Source organism: Raphanus sativus, chromosome 6, assembly GCF_000801105.2.
Source record: "Raphanus sativus cultivar WK10039 chromosome 6, ASM80110v3, whole genome shotgun sequence".
Classification (NCBI taxonomy): domain Eukaryota; kingdom Viridiplantae; phylum Streptophyta; class Magnoliopsida; order Brassicales; family Brassicaceae; genus Raphanus; species Raphanus sativus.
Window position 1 is genome coordinate 12529538 of NC_079516.1, and position 13692 is coordinate 12543229.

Genomic DNA, 13692 nt, shown 5'->3' on the forward strand with positions numbered 1-13692 from the left:
TTTTGTATTAAATTAAATCGTAAGTGTTAAAAATGTACAAATTTATTTTTTGTCATTATTAAAATCTGTTGAGAAAAATATTAAACTATTACCAAATTTATAAAAATTTTTTTAAAAATAATGCATTAATTTGGTAACAAAAATATTCAAAGTCATATAATCTTTCAAACTAAAAATATTTATGTGCTTTTCAAAATACTTTTGACAAAATGTATTATTTTTGAAATAAACATTCTAAACACAAAGTTAAAATATTCCAAATTTTATAATAGATAAATCATGCATGAGTGTAATAATTTAAAATGGAAAACAAAAAAAATACTATTGTGAAAATTGAAAGTAGTATAATATTTTGAAATCTTAATTTAGTAACAAAAATTATAGAACTTAAACCATAACATCCAAAAATATCTTATATTGATAAAATTTACTAAAATAATATTATAGATGCTACTATATATAAAATTTACCAAAATAATATGGCTAAATTAATTAAACAGAACAATATATTTATTTATAAAATCCCGCGATATAATAAAATGATAGATAGTTAACTTTTTTAAACAGAACATGTTAATATAAATTATATTAAATAAATATTCTTTCTATAGTATACCTAAATAAAATTTAAAAATGTATTGTATACAAACTGTATAATTTTTTCAAAACCATATTTTTAAAAAGATTTTTTATTTGATTATTTTAGATTGTAAATTTATTGTATTGTACTAAAAATATATTAGTATGTATAAAATGCATAAAATTATCATATATTAAGAATGTTGAATAACAAAGCAAAATATATAAAATAAAACACTATATATTAGTAACGCTGAATAAAAAACCTAAATAATAAGATTATAAAGTTACACAATATATAACATGAAAATGTAAATCATATATTTAAAATGTTTACGATAATATCAAATGTATGCATAAAATCATATCCGCACGAATATACGGATTAAACTCTAGTTTAGACTTAAAATTCCAGAACAATGAAAAACTAGCTATTTGGAGTTTTATAATTTCGAACGTAGAAACTAAAATTAAATGAACAATGTATAAACTTTGAAATAAAGATCATAACGTTGTTGATGTGTGCTCATTGCCTAGGAGATAAATAATATTGACAACATATATGAACTTGATTAAGAGCATTGATGTACTCGACTGGAAGCGTTTAGATACTAAAATGATAGATATGGTTTTCAAAATCTTAGATATTCATCCAATAATTTTTTGAAAAGTCTCATATGAGAATTTATTTGATGAGTTTCTAAGAGTTTGATAACTTCATCTATCACTTTAACATTAACTAGCAAGAAAACATTAATTAGTATCTAATCAATTGTTTTAGATTCTCATCCTCGTATTAGATGAAGTTGGTCTAATCGGTGTACCTATGAGCCAAAGAAAAGGAAGAAGGGATTAGTAGTATTGACTAGTAAATGAAGGGTAAGTTTGTCAAAAAAAGTTTGTCAATACGCATAATTTCTGGGAAAGTTGAAGCCTAGACAACATGATTCTGGAAAAGTGATTCAGGGTTTAGCGTGTAAGACAGAGAAAATGGAACTTGGAAGACAGGACTTGCCCCTACGCAGCCTTCACGTTCACGTTAAGATAAAAGTGGCCTTAAAATGGGTGTCAAGTTTTCCTCAAAGCCCTTAAACTGGGCCTGTACATCTGGCTGCTTTAGCTATGTATAAATAAAAAAATATTTAGGTTAGTTTATTTATAAATAACCATTTACAAAGTTCAAGAAACAGTAAGATCAGCTTAACGAATGCACACTACCCTTTTGGCATGTTATGCTGATTATTTTGTTATCCTACTTGATTTTATGCATTGTTTTAATATTGTTTCTCTGCTTAAAAGTCTATTAGAATCCATTATCCATTTGTAACATACTAAACAACATTCTTCCACTATAAATTAATAACTTTATACTAATACTCGATGCTCCTGTAAAGTGTGATTTAATGTGGAAATGTAAGTCAAAGAAACTGTCGATTGTCGCATCTTCCAGCTTTATGACTTGCGTAAATAAGCCGGCGTGCAACTAAGATGCCGTCATCGCAGTGACATAGGCGATGAGGTAACATTCTATGCATCTGGTGCGTGAAAGCGCACCGTAGTATTCTTCACAGTCCACTCACAAGCCACAAAATGTATACTGACCAGAGAACAGCGTGCACAAGCATACACCGAGAAGCAGCTGATAAAAGGTTCGTGCGGGTGACGGAAGCAATGACATCACATTCTCTCTACCCAACTATTCCTCGCCACGTGTGGCTGCGCGGTCAACGTTGAAGAGAAAGCGGTTGGTTCCGTCACACGTGTCGGGAAATCAAATGACCCACGTGTGGTTCATGAACCTCTTCTCCTATAAAACCTCCATGGACTCAGTCTGTTCTCCTCCGATTAAAACAAAAAAAAAATGAAGGCGGAGCTAAATTTACCGGCGGGATTCCGATTTCACCCGACGGACGAAGAGCTAGTCAAGTTCTATCTCTGCCGGAGATGCGCGTCGGAGCCGATCAGCGTTCCGGTGATCGCGGAGATCGATCTGTACAAGTTCAATCCATGGGAGCTTCCAGGTTATTACACGATCTGCTCTAGTTCAATTTAAGTTTTTATTGATTTTAAATAAAAATTCGAATTTTTGTATTTTGTTTCAGACATGGCTTTGTACGGAGAGAAAGAATGGTACTTCTTCTCACACCGAGACCGAAAATACCCAAACGGTTCACGTCCGAACCGGGCAGCGGGAACCGGTTATTGGAAAGCGACGGGAGCTGATAAACCAATCGGTAAACCGAAGAAGTTAGGGATCAAGAAAGCGCTCGTCTTCTACGCGGGGAAAGCTCCTAAAGGTGTGAAGACGAATTGGATCATGCACGAGTATCGTCTCGCTAATGTCGACCGCTCTGCTTCTTCCAAAAAGAAGAACAACTTAAGAGTACGTTCTGTAATTGGGCTTTAAATGGGCCTTATACTATAAATGGGCCGTGATATCACGCTTTATTAACTGATTTTAACCGTCTTTGGATCTTGTCGGGAAATTTTTGCAGCTTGATGATTGGGTGTTATGTCGGATTTACAATAAGAAAGGAACGATGGAGAAGTATTATCCGGCGGATGAGAAAGAGACGGCGATGATGATGACTACTACTACGACCACGTCGGATTCGAAATGCTCAAGTCACGTGATTTCACCGGACGTCACGTGTTCATCCGAGGTTCAAAGCGAGTCCAAGTGGGTTGATGATCTTGTTGAGGGCGTAGCGTTTGACGCGTCCGTGTTCGGCTCCTTGCTGCAAAATGACGCTTTTGTCCCTCAGTTTCCGTATCAGTCCGACTTCGCCGCTATGTTCGAGGATCCGCCGGAGCAGAAACCATTCTTGAACTGGAGTTTTGCTCCTCAGGGGTAAAACTGTAAAAGAGCATAAAATTTGGAGCTTTCTCAGAGCACCTGGAAACTGCACGGGTCGGATCTTGACCCGGAAATCAAGATTGGTCATACAAACTACTGAGACAATCAACTTCAGATTCTTGATACAAACAGTGACCATATATGTATTCATCATAATCAATGAGCATGAGCTTATTTATCTTTTGATGAAACAAATGTACATTTTTGTAAAGATTACAAAGACTTTAGAGAGAGAGAGAGAGAGAGAGCAGAGAGGTGATGATGGATTCAAGAGTTATTGTGAGAACTGGAACGAGAAGCCCAAATACCAAACACAAGAAACCAGAAGATGAACAAGATTGCCCAGTAGCGTGCAGGACCATACCTGATCCTAGTGAGCACAACCTGTTTTTTTCAAGTTTTTTTTTTTGAGTTTAGTAAAAATAGAAAAAGAATCTGTAAAAATTGAGATTATTTTTTTTAACTTACAAATCTGAAGAAGATGACTATTATTAAAGCACATAGACCACCAAGAAGGATATGAAGTCCACTCCTAGCAGTCTCCTGAATCAAAAGAACCATTAATCAACAAACTAATCATATATTTCCTCTATTTCAAATTAAATGTTGTTTTTTACAAGCAAATTAAGAGTAAAATGATATAAATTGCATTAAAAATACTAAAATGACACTTATTTTGTTACAGTGGAGTGGATGACATACCTTTCCAACACGAGGAGCAATGATCCAGACCAAAGTAACAGTGAGCAAACCGGTAGCAAGAAGAATCCCTGTACCTTCCACAGCCCATTTAGTTGCACGGTTCTCCATAGGCAAGACACCAAAGTTCACAGCACCTAAAGGTTGTTCAGGCATAGCCTGAGAAGCTGCAGCAGAGCTACTACTGTTGTTGTTGTTGTTATTAAGGGCATGGGGGCCAAACCATGAAGATATCTCACTTAGCCTTTGCCTTCTAATGCCAGCAGCTTCATCTGTATCTACAGTTGAATCTGTATGCAGCGCCGTGTAATCTCTCAAGGCAATGACCACTTTGTTGAAGTCAGCGGTTTTTATATTCTCAGCAGCTATCCCACAGATTTCACACACGGTTGATCCGTGGTTGAGAAACCATTTGAGCGCGCAAGCGTAGTGTACCAAAGCAAGCTCGTTCTTGCAAGAACATCCAAGCTCAATCAATGGATCCTGGTGCTGCACCATTCCCATTTCGATATCATTGACGATGGAACTCTTCTGCTCAGCAGCCTCTGTAGCTTTGCTGACATCATCATCATCATCAACTGTTTCGGTTTTAAGAGCTTCTGGAAGAAGAACGGTAGGAGTGATCCCCAAGAACCCTAAGGCAGTATCTCCTCGTTTGTCGGATTCTGCAGAATGGCATACACGACAAGTCGGTAACCCGGAGTCACTGTCTGTACTGTAACGCGCCACAGCTGCTAGTTCCTCGTTCTTGATCGGTGGACAATCGTGATCATTGACTCCTGTCTCCAACTGATTCTCTTTACCCATCAAGCCAGGAATAGAAAAATCTTTATCTCTTCACAAGACCACAAATAAGCTCAACTCCTAATAATATTCTACTTTATGGACATTGATAAGACAGTTCAAGATCCAATAAAACAAAAAAGGACTTCAATGTATCTATAGAATCACGCTGAAAGAGAAACAATCTGTAAGACAACAAGCAAGAGAGAGCGATGGCCTGTTTTGCATTCTTTCAAGCGAGCTCCTGCAGTGATACCATTAAAAGATGTCATAAAACATAAATGGAACAAGCTTATGGTGACATAAAACTTTAAAAAAAAAAGACAAAAAGTGTAAAAAATGGATCCAAGCTTAGAAACAATACATAAACTAATGGTGATGAAGCAGCTAAAACCCTCATTAGTGATCAAGGTATCATGCTTAAAGTGAGAATATGATAAACTTGAGTGAGAAGAGTGTTATCATTTATAATCAGTTTATGCACCCAACCTTTCAGATACTAGAAGAGCCAAAAACTGGATGCAATGCTGAGATCAATTCAAAAACAAAAGGAAAGTGACCAAAAGACATGACAATATAATCTGATGTCTGAAACCATTATAAATTTTGTTCTGCAGGTTGTAACTGCGCAGCTCCAAACGAAAGAACCCACTAACAAGTAAAATAAAGAAATATAATATATATACAGAAGCAGATTAAGCAACTATTACTCCAACCAGTTAATTGAAGCAGCATCCATTACTTTTATTTTATTTTTAAGCTGTCATTATGTTAAATATTTTTAAGCTCTCTCTACCAAATCTCCACCACTGATTTTAATGGAGAGGACACCTAACGAAAAAAAGACAAAGAAACAGCAGTTTCGTTCTCTGGTGGGACTCATGGGTCACCGACTAAAATACAACAAGAAATCAAGATCTAAAGCTATATGCAAAATGAGAGATCAACCACATGCAAATCTGAGCAGATTCAATAAACTTGGCGAGGAAAAAAAAAGGATGAATCTGGAGGAGGGGTTTTGAGTGAGCAAACCTCTGTTAAATCTGGGCAAGAAAAAGAGTTGGAACCTTTAGAAAACCCAATCTCTGTTCATATCTGGGTTCTTTCTTCCTCGAGTTCCGGGGATTAGGTGACAGGATGTCTTTCTGGGGAATGCTCGTCTTTTTTGAGCTTAAAAGACGTTCAGATTCGAAAAAGAGTTCTTCCCACTATACATGGTGCGGAGAGCTGAGTGGTTTTTTTCTTTTAAGATTCTTTTTATTTTGTTTCTTTTCACTTTGTATAACGTTTACTCGAGAAAATAAAACTGTCCATATTTCGCAAAGAAAACGATGATGATAAGTATTAAATGATTTATAATTTTTTGGATTGAAATATTATTTTCTAATTTTTGAAAAAAAATCTTGACTTCATATTTATTAATAACTGTTTTATGTTTTTCCAAATACTTTGGATAGATAATGAAATCGTTTTAGTCAAAATATTTACTTTCTTTTCGAAAAATTTAATAATGTGTTGACTAAAATATCCGTATAATCTAGCAGAATTAGAAAAACCTACTATTTTTGTATTTGAAAATCCATGCATTGATTGTTTTCTTTTAGGCAAAAAAGGCGTTGAAATTCTTTATGATAAAGTGTACATAATTAGAGACAAAAAATCTCAATATACACAAAGCATTATCTGGATAAAGATAAAATAAAATGATGTCTCTTTTTTGGCTATAACTTTTTCTAGAGTGTTTTTTTTGCTATAAAAATTGAAAATATTATGTTCTTTTCCGAAAATATTTATTCTGGTCACAGGGTGGATGGAAATGAGCTTATATATCCAGAGTCGACCAAAAATTAAAAAGAGAATAATCATAAATATAGCATGATAAATCATTAAGAAGCTAGAAATAAGCTGCGAACAATATAAAAATAAATACGAGCTAAATCCATATTACGTGAAATGTTATCATAAACTTCAATTTTGTTCTAAAGTTAATACTTTTCAAAATATTAAGGTGGTGTAATCTCCAATTCTATCATTTCATTTGATTCACGTCCGACAGAGGAAGAATCTGTTAAAAAAAATATTGAAGTGCTGTTTTAGTTCTCCACTTGTAAGTTGTAACAAACATTGAATGGACGGACAAGCCAAGCCAAGCCAGGCTGGTCCTTGCTTTGGGTGCTGAACCTAACAAACACCTCTCATACTTTATCCATTCTGAAGGACAATACACGTAACTGAATCTTATTCGACAAGATACGAATGGAGCTGATACAAATTCTTTTTTTTTTTTTAAGAAGCTGATGTGAGTGCAAATTAAGCATTTCTTTTCTTCTGCATGGCTTTTGTATAGTAACCAAAAAAAGACGACCAGAGTCTGTATGCATATGATCAAAGTTTTCTCTCATCTAGTTAACACTTTTCCGACGCCAATCTCAGTAGTGGCTTTAGTATGAGCACACACTATACAATGACACTCTTCACAAACACCAGAGGAAAATAAAATTAAAACGAGGCAAAAATCTCGTACCCGGTCTTTTTTCTAGTTGGGTAAAGACATTTGTTAGCAAAATTTGTACTTCTTCTTCTTCTAGGAGAGATTGAGAGCCATTTGTTGAAGAAGTTCTTTCTTTTGAGCTGCGTTTATGACTCCTTTGCATTCTGCATCCAGTAACACTTCGTTCATTATGGCTGCCGCATGGCCTCTAGGTTCATCTGATGCTCTTCTTAACATAAACACCTGCAACACAAAATCCACCCTTTACTTCATCATTACATGATACGGTTTTGTAGCCTTAAGATTTAGTCATATGATAGACGAGAGTGAGAATATGATGATGTACCTGCCCATGGTGAGTTATCTCCAAGCTACCAGGTTGTTGAATAAACGGTTCTCCATCTATTTGAACAGGGAAAGGACTAGAGACATGTATTCTTACTACGTTCCCCTGTGCTAACCTCCTAGCCTGCGAAAGACCGACCTGAAAGAGAGATTCACCGGTTACATATAAATCTTTTAGCCTCCCACTGAATGAGGAATACTGCTAAAAGTTCCTATCAGGTAGAAAGAATGTAAAGAGCAATCTGAGAAGATATCAGACCTGTAGTTTCCCAAGGTGCCACGCTCCACGGACACATACGACCTCGAGAGTCTTGTCGTGCATAGACTGAATGCTATAATTGTCATCATGTTCATAATCATTTTGCCAAAGATCTACTCCCCCCATATAGCTTCCAATGTTAAGTACTATAAGACCCTCTGAATCCTGAAGATAAAACAAAATTAGAGACCTCAGTTCCTTGATGCAACAACAACAACGATGTTATGTTAGCCTCTTAGAAAATCAAATCCAGTGTCAGCTATGGTTTTCACAAAGCCATTTTAAGCTCTTCCATGTTCAAATTTTACATGATAGTGGTTTCACTAGTAGCAAAGAACAAAAAGGTACAACATTGAGAAAAGTGACATGGAAAACACCATTTAAGCACACAGACACACACACACACCACACAAAACGGGGGAAAGGAGTAATTTCGTTAAAGTACAATACCTTGGGAATCTCAATGTCTTTTCCATCAACTTCAAGCCAAACTTGCCATGGTAAATCGGCACATGCTCGATCCATGATATCCCTCGCACCTTCTTTAGCATATCGTAATTTATTTACAAACTGCACAACAAATATATCACCTGTTTGTTTAGTTTAAATAGGATTATTGATGGGTTAAGCTACAAATGCCTACAACACCAAAGACAATATTGTACGTAGCATCATCCACATACTGGTGCTCAGTATATCAAGTTCAGGTAAGATGAACACAACAGGAGTACCTGACTGCTAAACTTTTCTGGATTTACTTGCCGCATCATGTGAAATTCATAGGCAACTTTCGCATCGCAGCCAATACCTAAACAAAGCAAACGTTATCTATATGTTGATGATCCAAGACAAAAGCCAAAAACAATAAATGATTCATTAATGTACCTAGGTAATTCATCATAAACTTATGGCCTTCTTTTGCTGGAAAATTTTCTGTTTTCTCTTCTAAAATCCTTACACTCCAGCGATCCAACATTGTAACTGCAGCATGATCAATGTCTTGCAAAAACGTTCTTAGACTTCCTTGTCCGTCAACTACTGAAACACCTCTTCCCCACTGCAACACTCTAGATAAATCATTTCCTGTGCCTAACGGGAGAATAGCGACAGGTGGAGGGGATTCGAAATTGCGCTTCTCAATGGCATCAAGCACCCACGCTACTGTTCCATCTCCCCCACAGACCAAAACTCTAAAGTACTTCACTTTGCTAAATAGGTCTAGACCAGCATCTGGCCCTTGACAAGAGCCAAGTTCAAAAACCTATAATACAGCAAGAAGATTATCACTTAGTGATATCATACCCACCATACTTGATATTAAAGAGCAAAAAATTCTGAACAACATTAAATACCAATAAAATAAAATTAGAAGACAATATGAATTTCATATTTCAAGCCATCACTTGCTACTGATGTACTATTTACAGTATCTACTCTATAGAGGAGTTATGTCAAGCTGGAGCTCATATGTTACCTGTACTGGATTTAATAGCATATTAAGTCTCCTATGAAGAAAGGGGCCGAGTTGACCTCCGCTCTTGGCATTAATAAAGACCAAAAGCGGTCTTGCATCCGGGGGCAAATCAACCAAGCTATACTTCTTCAGAAAATTTAAAGGAGCATTTTTACTTCGTTTGGGTACCCCCATACCATTTTGCATTCCCTTGCCACTAGGCATGTCCGAGACCTTCTTTAAGCAATCAATGCTCCTGTCCCTGCGTAGTTTCTTCACTACAAGCCCATTAACTACGCTTTTCACAGGACTGTTGGCTGAATCCTCCAAAAGCTTACCGCTAATAATCTGGACATTCCCATTTTTACCCCTATGGCGCTTTCTCCTCACCTGCCCTCGTATAGACGCTAACTCGTTTGTAATAGTACTCAGTACTCCATCCACACCATTTTCTTCACCGACTTTTACATTAACTGGAGAGAGGATTACCCTTCTGAGAGAGCCAAGATCACAATCATCACCAGATTCCTTGGACATAATCATATGACACTTGACATGTACGAGACGCTGGCACCAGAGACAGTGCCACATTGGAGAAGCTTCAATGAAAGGAATCCCGCACGGCTCATCGCAATAGAAGCAAAACGCAGACATGTCTGCATTATCATCCACGTTAACCCATCTCTCAGACCAGTGATGCCGGACATGGTCAGATCCGGCCTGCGCAACGCATTTGCAGTCTTTCGCCGCGGAGCCCGAGCAGTAAAAGTGAGCTGCTACACCACACACAGAACATCTGTGAACAGGGATACTCAGAGCTGCCTTGTTAGAAACATTCTGGCCTGGAACAAGAGAATACAAACAAACGCAGCATGTGGATGGCTGCGGCCCACAACAACCGTAATCGTCAGTCCACTGATGATGAGAAAGTGGAACTCTCAGCCTTTTCCACACCTTTTTCTTCTCTCTAGCAGCAGCTTTAACCCAATTCAAAGAAGTTTTGTTCTGCCATTTGAGAAACGTGTAGACAACAGCCAGAAGACCGAATGATCCAGTTACAAGCCATCCGAAAACAAACGGACTATCAGCACCCGAACTGATCAACCAGTGAATAAGAGAGAACCCCACTTCCATCATTTCAAACTCAATACATCATTCCCTATATAACTTAATAGCACCAGTAGAAAGTATCTGCCAGAAAAATCACAAAACCAAAGAGAATCAATACACAAGAACAATCACAGATTCTCAATAAGCTAAATCATGAACAGTGAGTTGATTAAAATTCGAAATTACGCCAATCTAACACTGTTTCGATTCCACAATGAATAATCTAAGCCACGAATCGTCTAAGAGCATCAAACCTAAACGAGATCAAGCAATTACAGGCAGTCATGTAAATCGAGAACCGATCTAATCTACGAGGAGATCAAAAAAAAGCTTAAGTCTAAAATTCCAGATCTGACGCGAATCATAACCGGTTAGTTCAATTTAAAAATCCGTACCGGATGAAGTCAATATCAGCGAACCAAATCGGAACTCACGACGGAGGACGACGGCGAGGCGGAATCAGAACCCTAGATTCTCGGAGCACCAATCGAAATTTTCTTAGAGAAAGAGAGAGAGAGTTTTTATAACGGAGGGTGAAAAGCAAAAGGCGGGACTGAGGAAGACTAAATACGCGCTACAAACGCGCCTCTCTCTCGTGCGGCACGACGTGCGAGCCACGGGTTCGTCGGCGTTGGCTTCTTGTTAGGGTTCTGTTGATTTTACTATTATACCCCTAGCTTAAATCTCTTGGCAACGTCACTTGCATGGAAAAGGAACCAATCACAGCTCTCCGATTACTTGTTTTTGACTTCTCTATGATAATTCGTCACATGCCATAGATTTTGTCAAACCAAAACAAATTTTATATTCTGACCATCGAATTCCAAGTCCAATAGTTTATTTTTGCTAAAATTCCAAGTCCAATAGTTTTTTTTTTTGGGGGTCAAGTCCAATGGTTTAATTGTTTTATGTATTTCCTTATTAAAATGAAATTAACAATCAATAATCAAATGTTGCTCAAAAAAAAAAATCAATAATCAAATAGGAATAGAATAATGTTGGATTACTAAACCTTTTTCCCAACCGAAAAAGGAAAAAATCAAACTAAGATTAAGGCCCAATGGGCTTAGTTTCCTTTTTCAAGACGGAAACAGTGAAACCCTATAAAAGTTGATAGATTCTGATAAGCCTTTACCTTTTATGCCCCATTATACACGTCTCTATCTGCCTTTATTAGGTTTAATCTGTTGACTCGTTCTTTCCTAAGAAAAATCAAACATGGAGCACGATCTACAGAGGGATTACTCTGTTCTCACTAAAGATGATCTCAAGGAGAAGATGAACAAACAAATCGATGATCTCTCTGAGATCTTCCTGCTCTCGAAAGCTGATGCAACCGTACTCCTCACGAAACTCCAGTGGGACTCGCAGCACGTCTCAGAGCGTCTGAGCGAAAACAAGGAGAAATTTTTGATGGGATTAGGGTTTTCGCCAGCTGTGACCGAGTCAAACTATGGTGATGCCTTCTTCTCCGTGCAGAAAAACCTAGCTAGGTTAACGTTGGAGGCAAAAGACATGTACGAGGAGTACGTTCTCAGGTCTTACCTAGAAGAAAACAAGTGTTCGGTGATCAAACAGTGTCCTTCTCCGGGTTGCAGTTACTTCATCGAGTTTCACCGAGACACTGACGTTGAAGAGTATGGTCTAAACGTCGTGTGTCTCTGTGGTCATACCTTCTGTGGGAGATGCAGCCTTGAGTCACACAGGCCTGTGACCTGCAACATCGCTTCTGATTGGTTGAGAGACTTAGAGAAGTTATCAGAGCTGTCACGAAAGTCACTGACGCTTTCTTGGATCGAAAGCAACACCAAGCGTTGCCCTCATTGCCAAACTTCTATAGAGATTAGTACTCATTCACGAGCTTTTCGGTTTGTGGGTTGTCTCTACTGCAGGTTGGTAAAAAGAAAAAAAAAAACAGATCTTAGATTGTCATGTTTCTCTAATTAAGTGTTAACAATGCTCAAGACATTGTTAGATATGGTAATTAAATATTTTATAAGAGGATTAGTGCCTATGCTGCACTTAAACGTCTTGCTTTTTTAAAAAAAAAACAGATCTTAGATTATCATGTTTCTCTAAGTGTTTACAATGTTCAATAAATAGTTAGACTGTAATTAATCTTTTATAGAGGATTAGTGCCTGGACTGCTTTTTTTTAACGTTTTGCTTAGCTTCTAGTCGGGCGTTTAGGCGCTGCCATGACCGATTTGAAGTGTTAATAATTGTAAACTAACTTGTGTTTGCTCTTCTGTTTTAGTGGTCGTTTCTGTTGGGAGTGTATGCAGCCAGCGGAGTCCCATAGAACGCAAGGAGCCTATGCAGACTGTGTTGTACCCTATCTACCACCACTCGTTAACGGACCAGCAGCGCTTGTTACGTGTGTGGAACGATGGGAGGCGAGTGAGATTGCACTGGTGGAAGCCAAGTCGGAGCTAGAATCTTTAGATGAATCCCAATTCAGTAGCCAAGAGTACATTAGGATCATTAGAGAAGGCTTGATGCTGATTGTTCAGTGCAGACAGTTCCTTAAATGGAGCTGTGCGTACGACCACATCCACAACGAGTACCAGGCTTCCAAGAGGGAGTACTTGCGTTTCCTGCAAGACTGTGCGAACACGCTCGTGCAGAGCTACTCGGAGACTTTGAAGGAGGAGGCAGTGAAAGCCTTCTCTGCGACTACTTATGAAGAAACCGTTATCTCCAGGGGTAAAGTTTGCAACGCGACGAGCAACATTGGTAACTACTTCTTTCACTTCACCAAGACGTTGCAAGGTGGTATAGATGACGTGAAGGTGAAGTCTTATGACAACTTCGGTGGTCCTTACTGGCTGTGTGATCGCTGCACCTGTGGGAACACTTGGCTTGATATGACGTGTAAGATGTGCTGTGCTAAAGCCACTCCTGTTGAGAAGAAGCTGAGAGATTTATCTCTTGACTAAGTTTTCTTTAAGAGGAAAACAAATGATTTGGCTTTGAAGTTTTTTTTTTTTTTTTTATTTATTCCATGTTACTTTGTTTTGAAACTTAACAGCACCTTGACGTTAATAAAAAGTGGTTTTGCATCATTGAATCTAAAACAGAGCAAATTGTAATGCCACGATAATCATTTTTTTAAGT

General features: G+C 37.6%; 4 protein-coding genes across 4 annotated transcripts; 2 read left to right on the forward strand and 2 right to left on the reverse strand.

Annotated features, from left to right (window-relative positions):
* Nucleotides 1-2410: 2410 nt before the first annotated feature.
* Nucleotides 2411-3646, forward strand: LOC108811811 (NAC domain-containing protein 102). Its single transcript, XM_018583905.2, has 3 exons — nucleotides 2411-2600; nucleotides 2682-2962; nucleotides 3075-3646. The coding sequence occupies exons 1-3, from the start codon at nucleotides 2441-2443 to the stop codon at nucleotides 3432-3434; spliced, it is 801 nt and encodes a 266-aa protein (XP_018439407.1). The 5' UTR covers nucleotides 2411-2440; the 3' UTR covers nucleotides 3435-3646.
* Nucleotides 3534-6266, reverse strand: LOC108811808 (uncharacterized). Its single transcript, XM_018583901.2, has 4 exons — nucleotides 5951-6266; nucleotides 4139-5162; nucleotides 3905-3979; nucleotides 3534-3820 (listed from the first exon to the last, which is right to left on the reverse strand). The coding sequence occupies exons 2-4, from the start codon at nucleotides 4940-4942 to the stop codon at nucleotides 3704-3706; spliced, it is 996 nt and encodes a 331-aa protein (XP_018439403.1). The 5' UTR covers nucleotides 4943-5162; nucleotides 5951-6266; the 3' UTR covers nucleotides 3534-3703.
* A 952-nt stretch (nucleotides 6267-7218) lies between these two features.
* LOC108813052 (diacylglycerol kinase 2) lies at nucleotides 7219-11190 on the reverse strand. The gene is made up of 8 exons (XM_018585485.2): nucleotides 10972-11190; nucleotides 9488-10657; nucleotides 8899-9274; nucleotides 8745-8821; nucleotides 8464-8583; nucleotides 8014-8178; nucleotides 7756-7893; nucleotides 7219-7652 (listed from the first exon to the last, which is right to left on the reverse strand). The coding sequence occupies exons 2-8, from the start codon at nucleotides 10601-10603 to the stop codon at nucleotides 7503-7505; spliced, it is 2142 nt and encodes a 713-aa protein (XP_018440987.2). The 5' UTR covers nucleotides 10604-10657; nucleotides 10972-11190; the 3' UTR covers nucleotides 7219-7502.
* Nucleotides 11191-11722: 532 nt separating this feature from the next.
* Nucleotides 11723-13640, forward strand: LOC130496840 (probable E3 ubiquitin-protein ligase ARI13). The gene is made up of 2 exons (XM_056989397.1): nucleotides 11723-12468; nucleotides 12833-13640. The coding sequence occupies exons 1-2, from the start codon at nucleotides 11795-11797 to the stop codon at nucleotides 13512-13514; spliced, it is 1356 nt and encodes a 451-aa protein (XP_056845377.1). The 5' UTR covers nucleotides 11723-11794; the 3' UTR covers nucleotides 13515-13640.
* The last annotated feature ends 52 nt before the right edge of the window (nucleotides 13641-13692 follow it).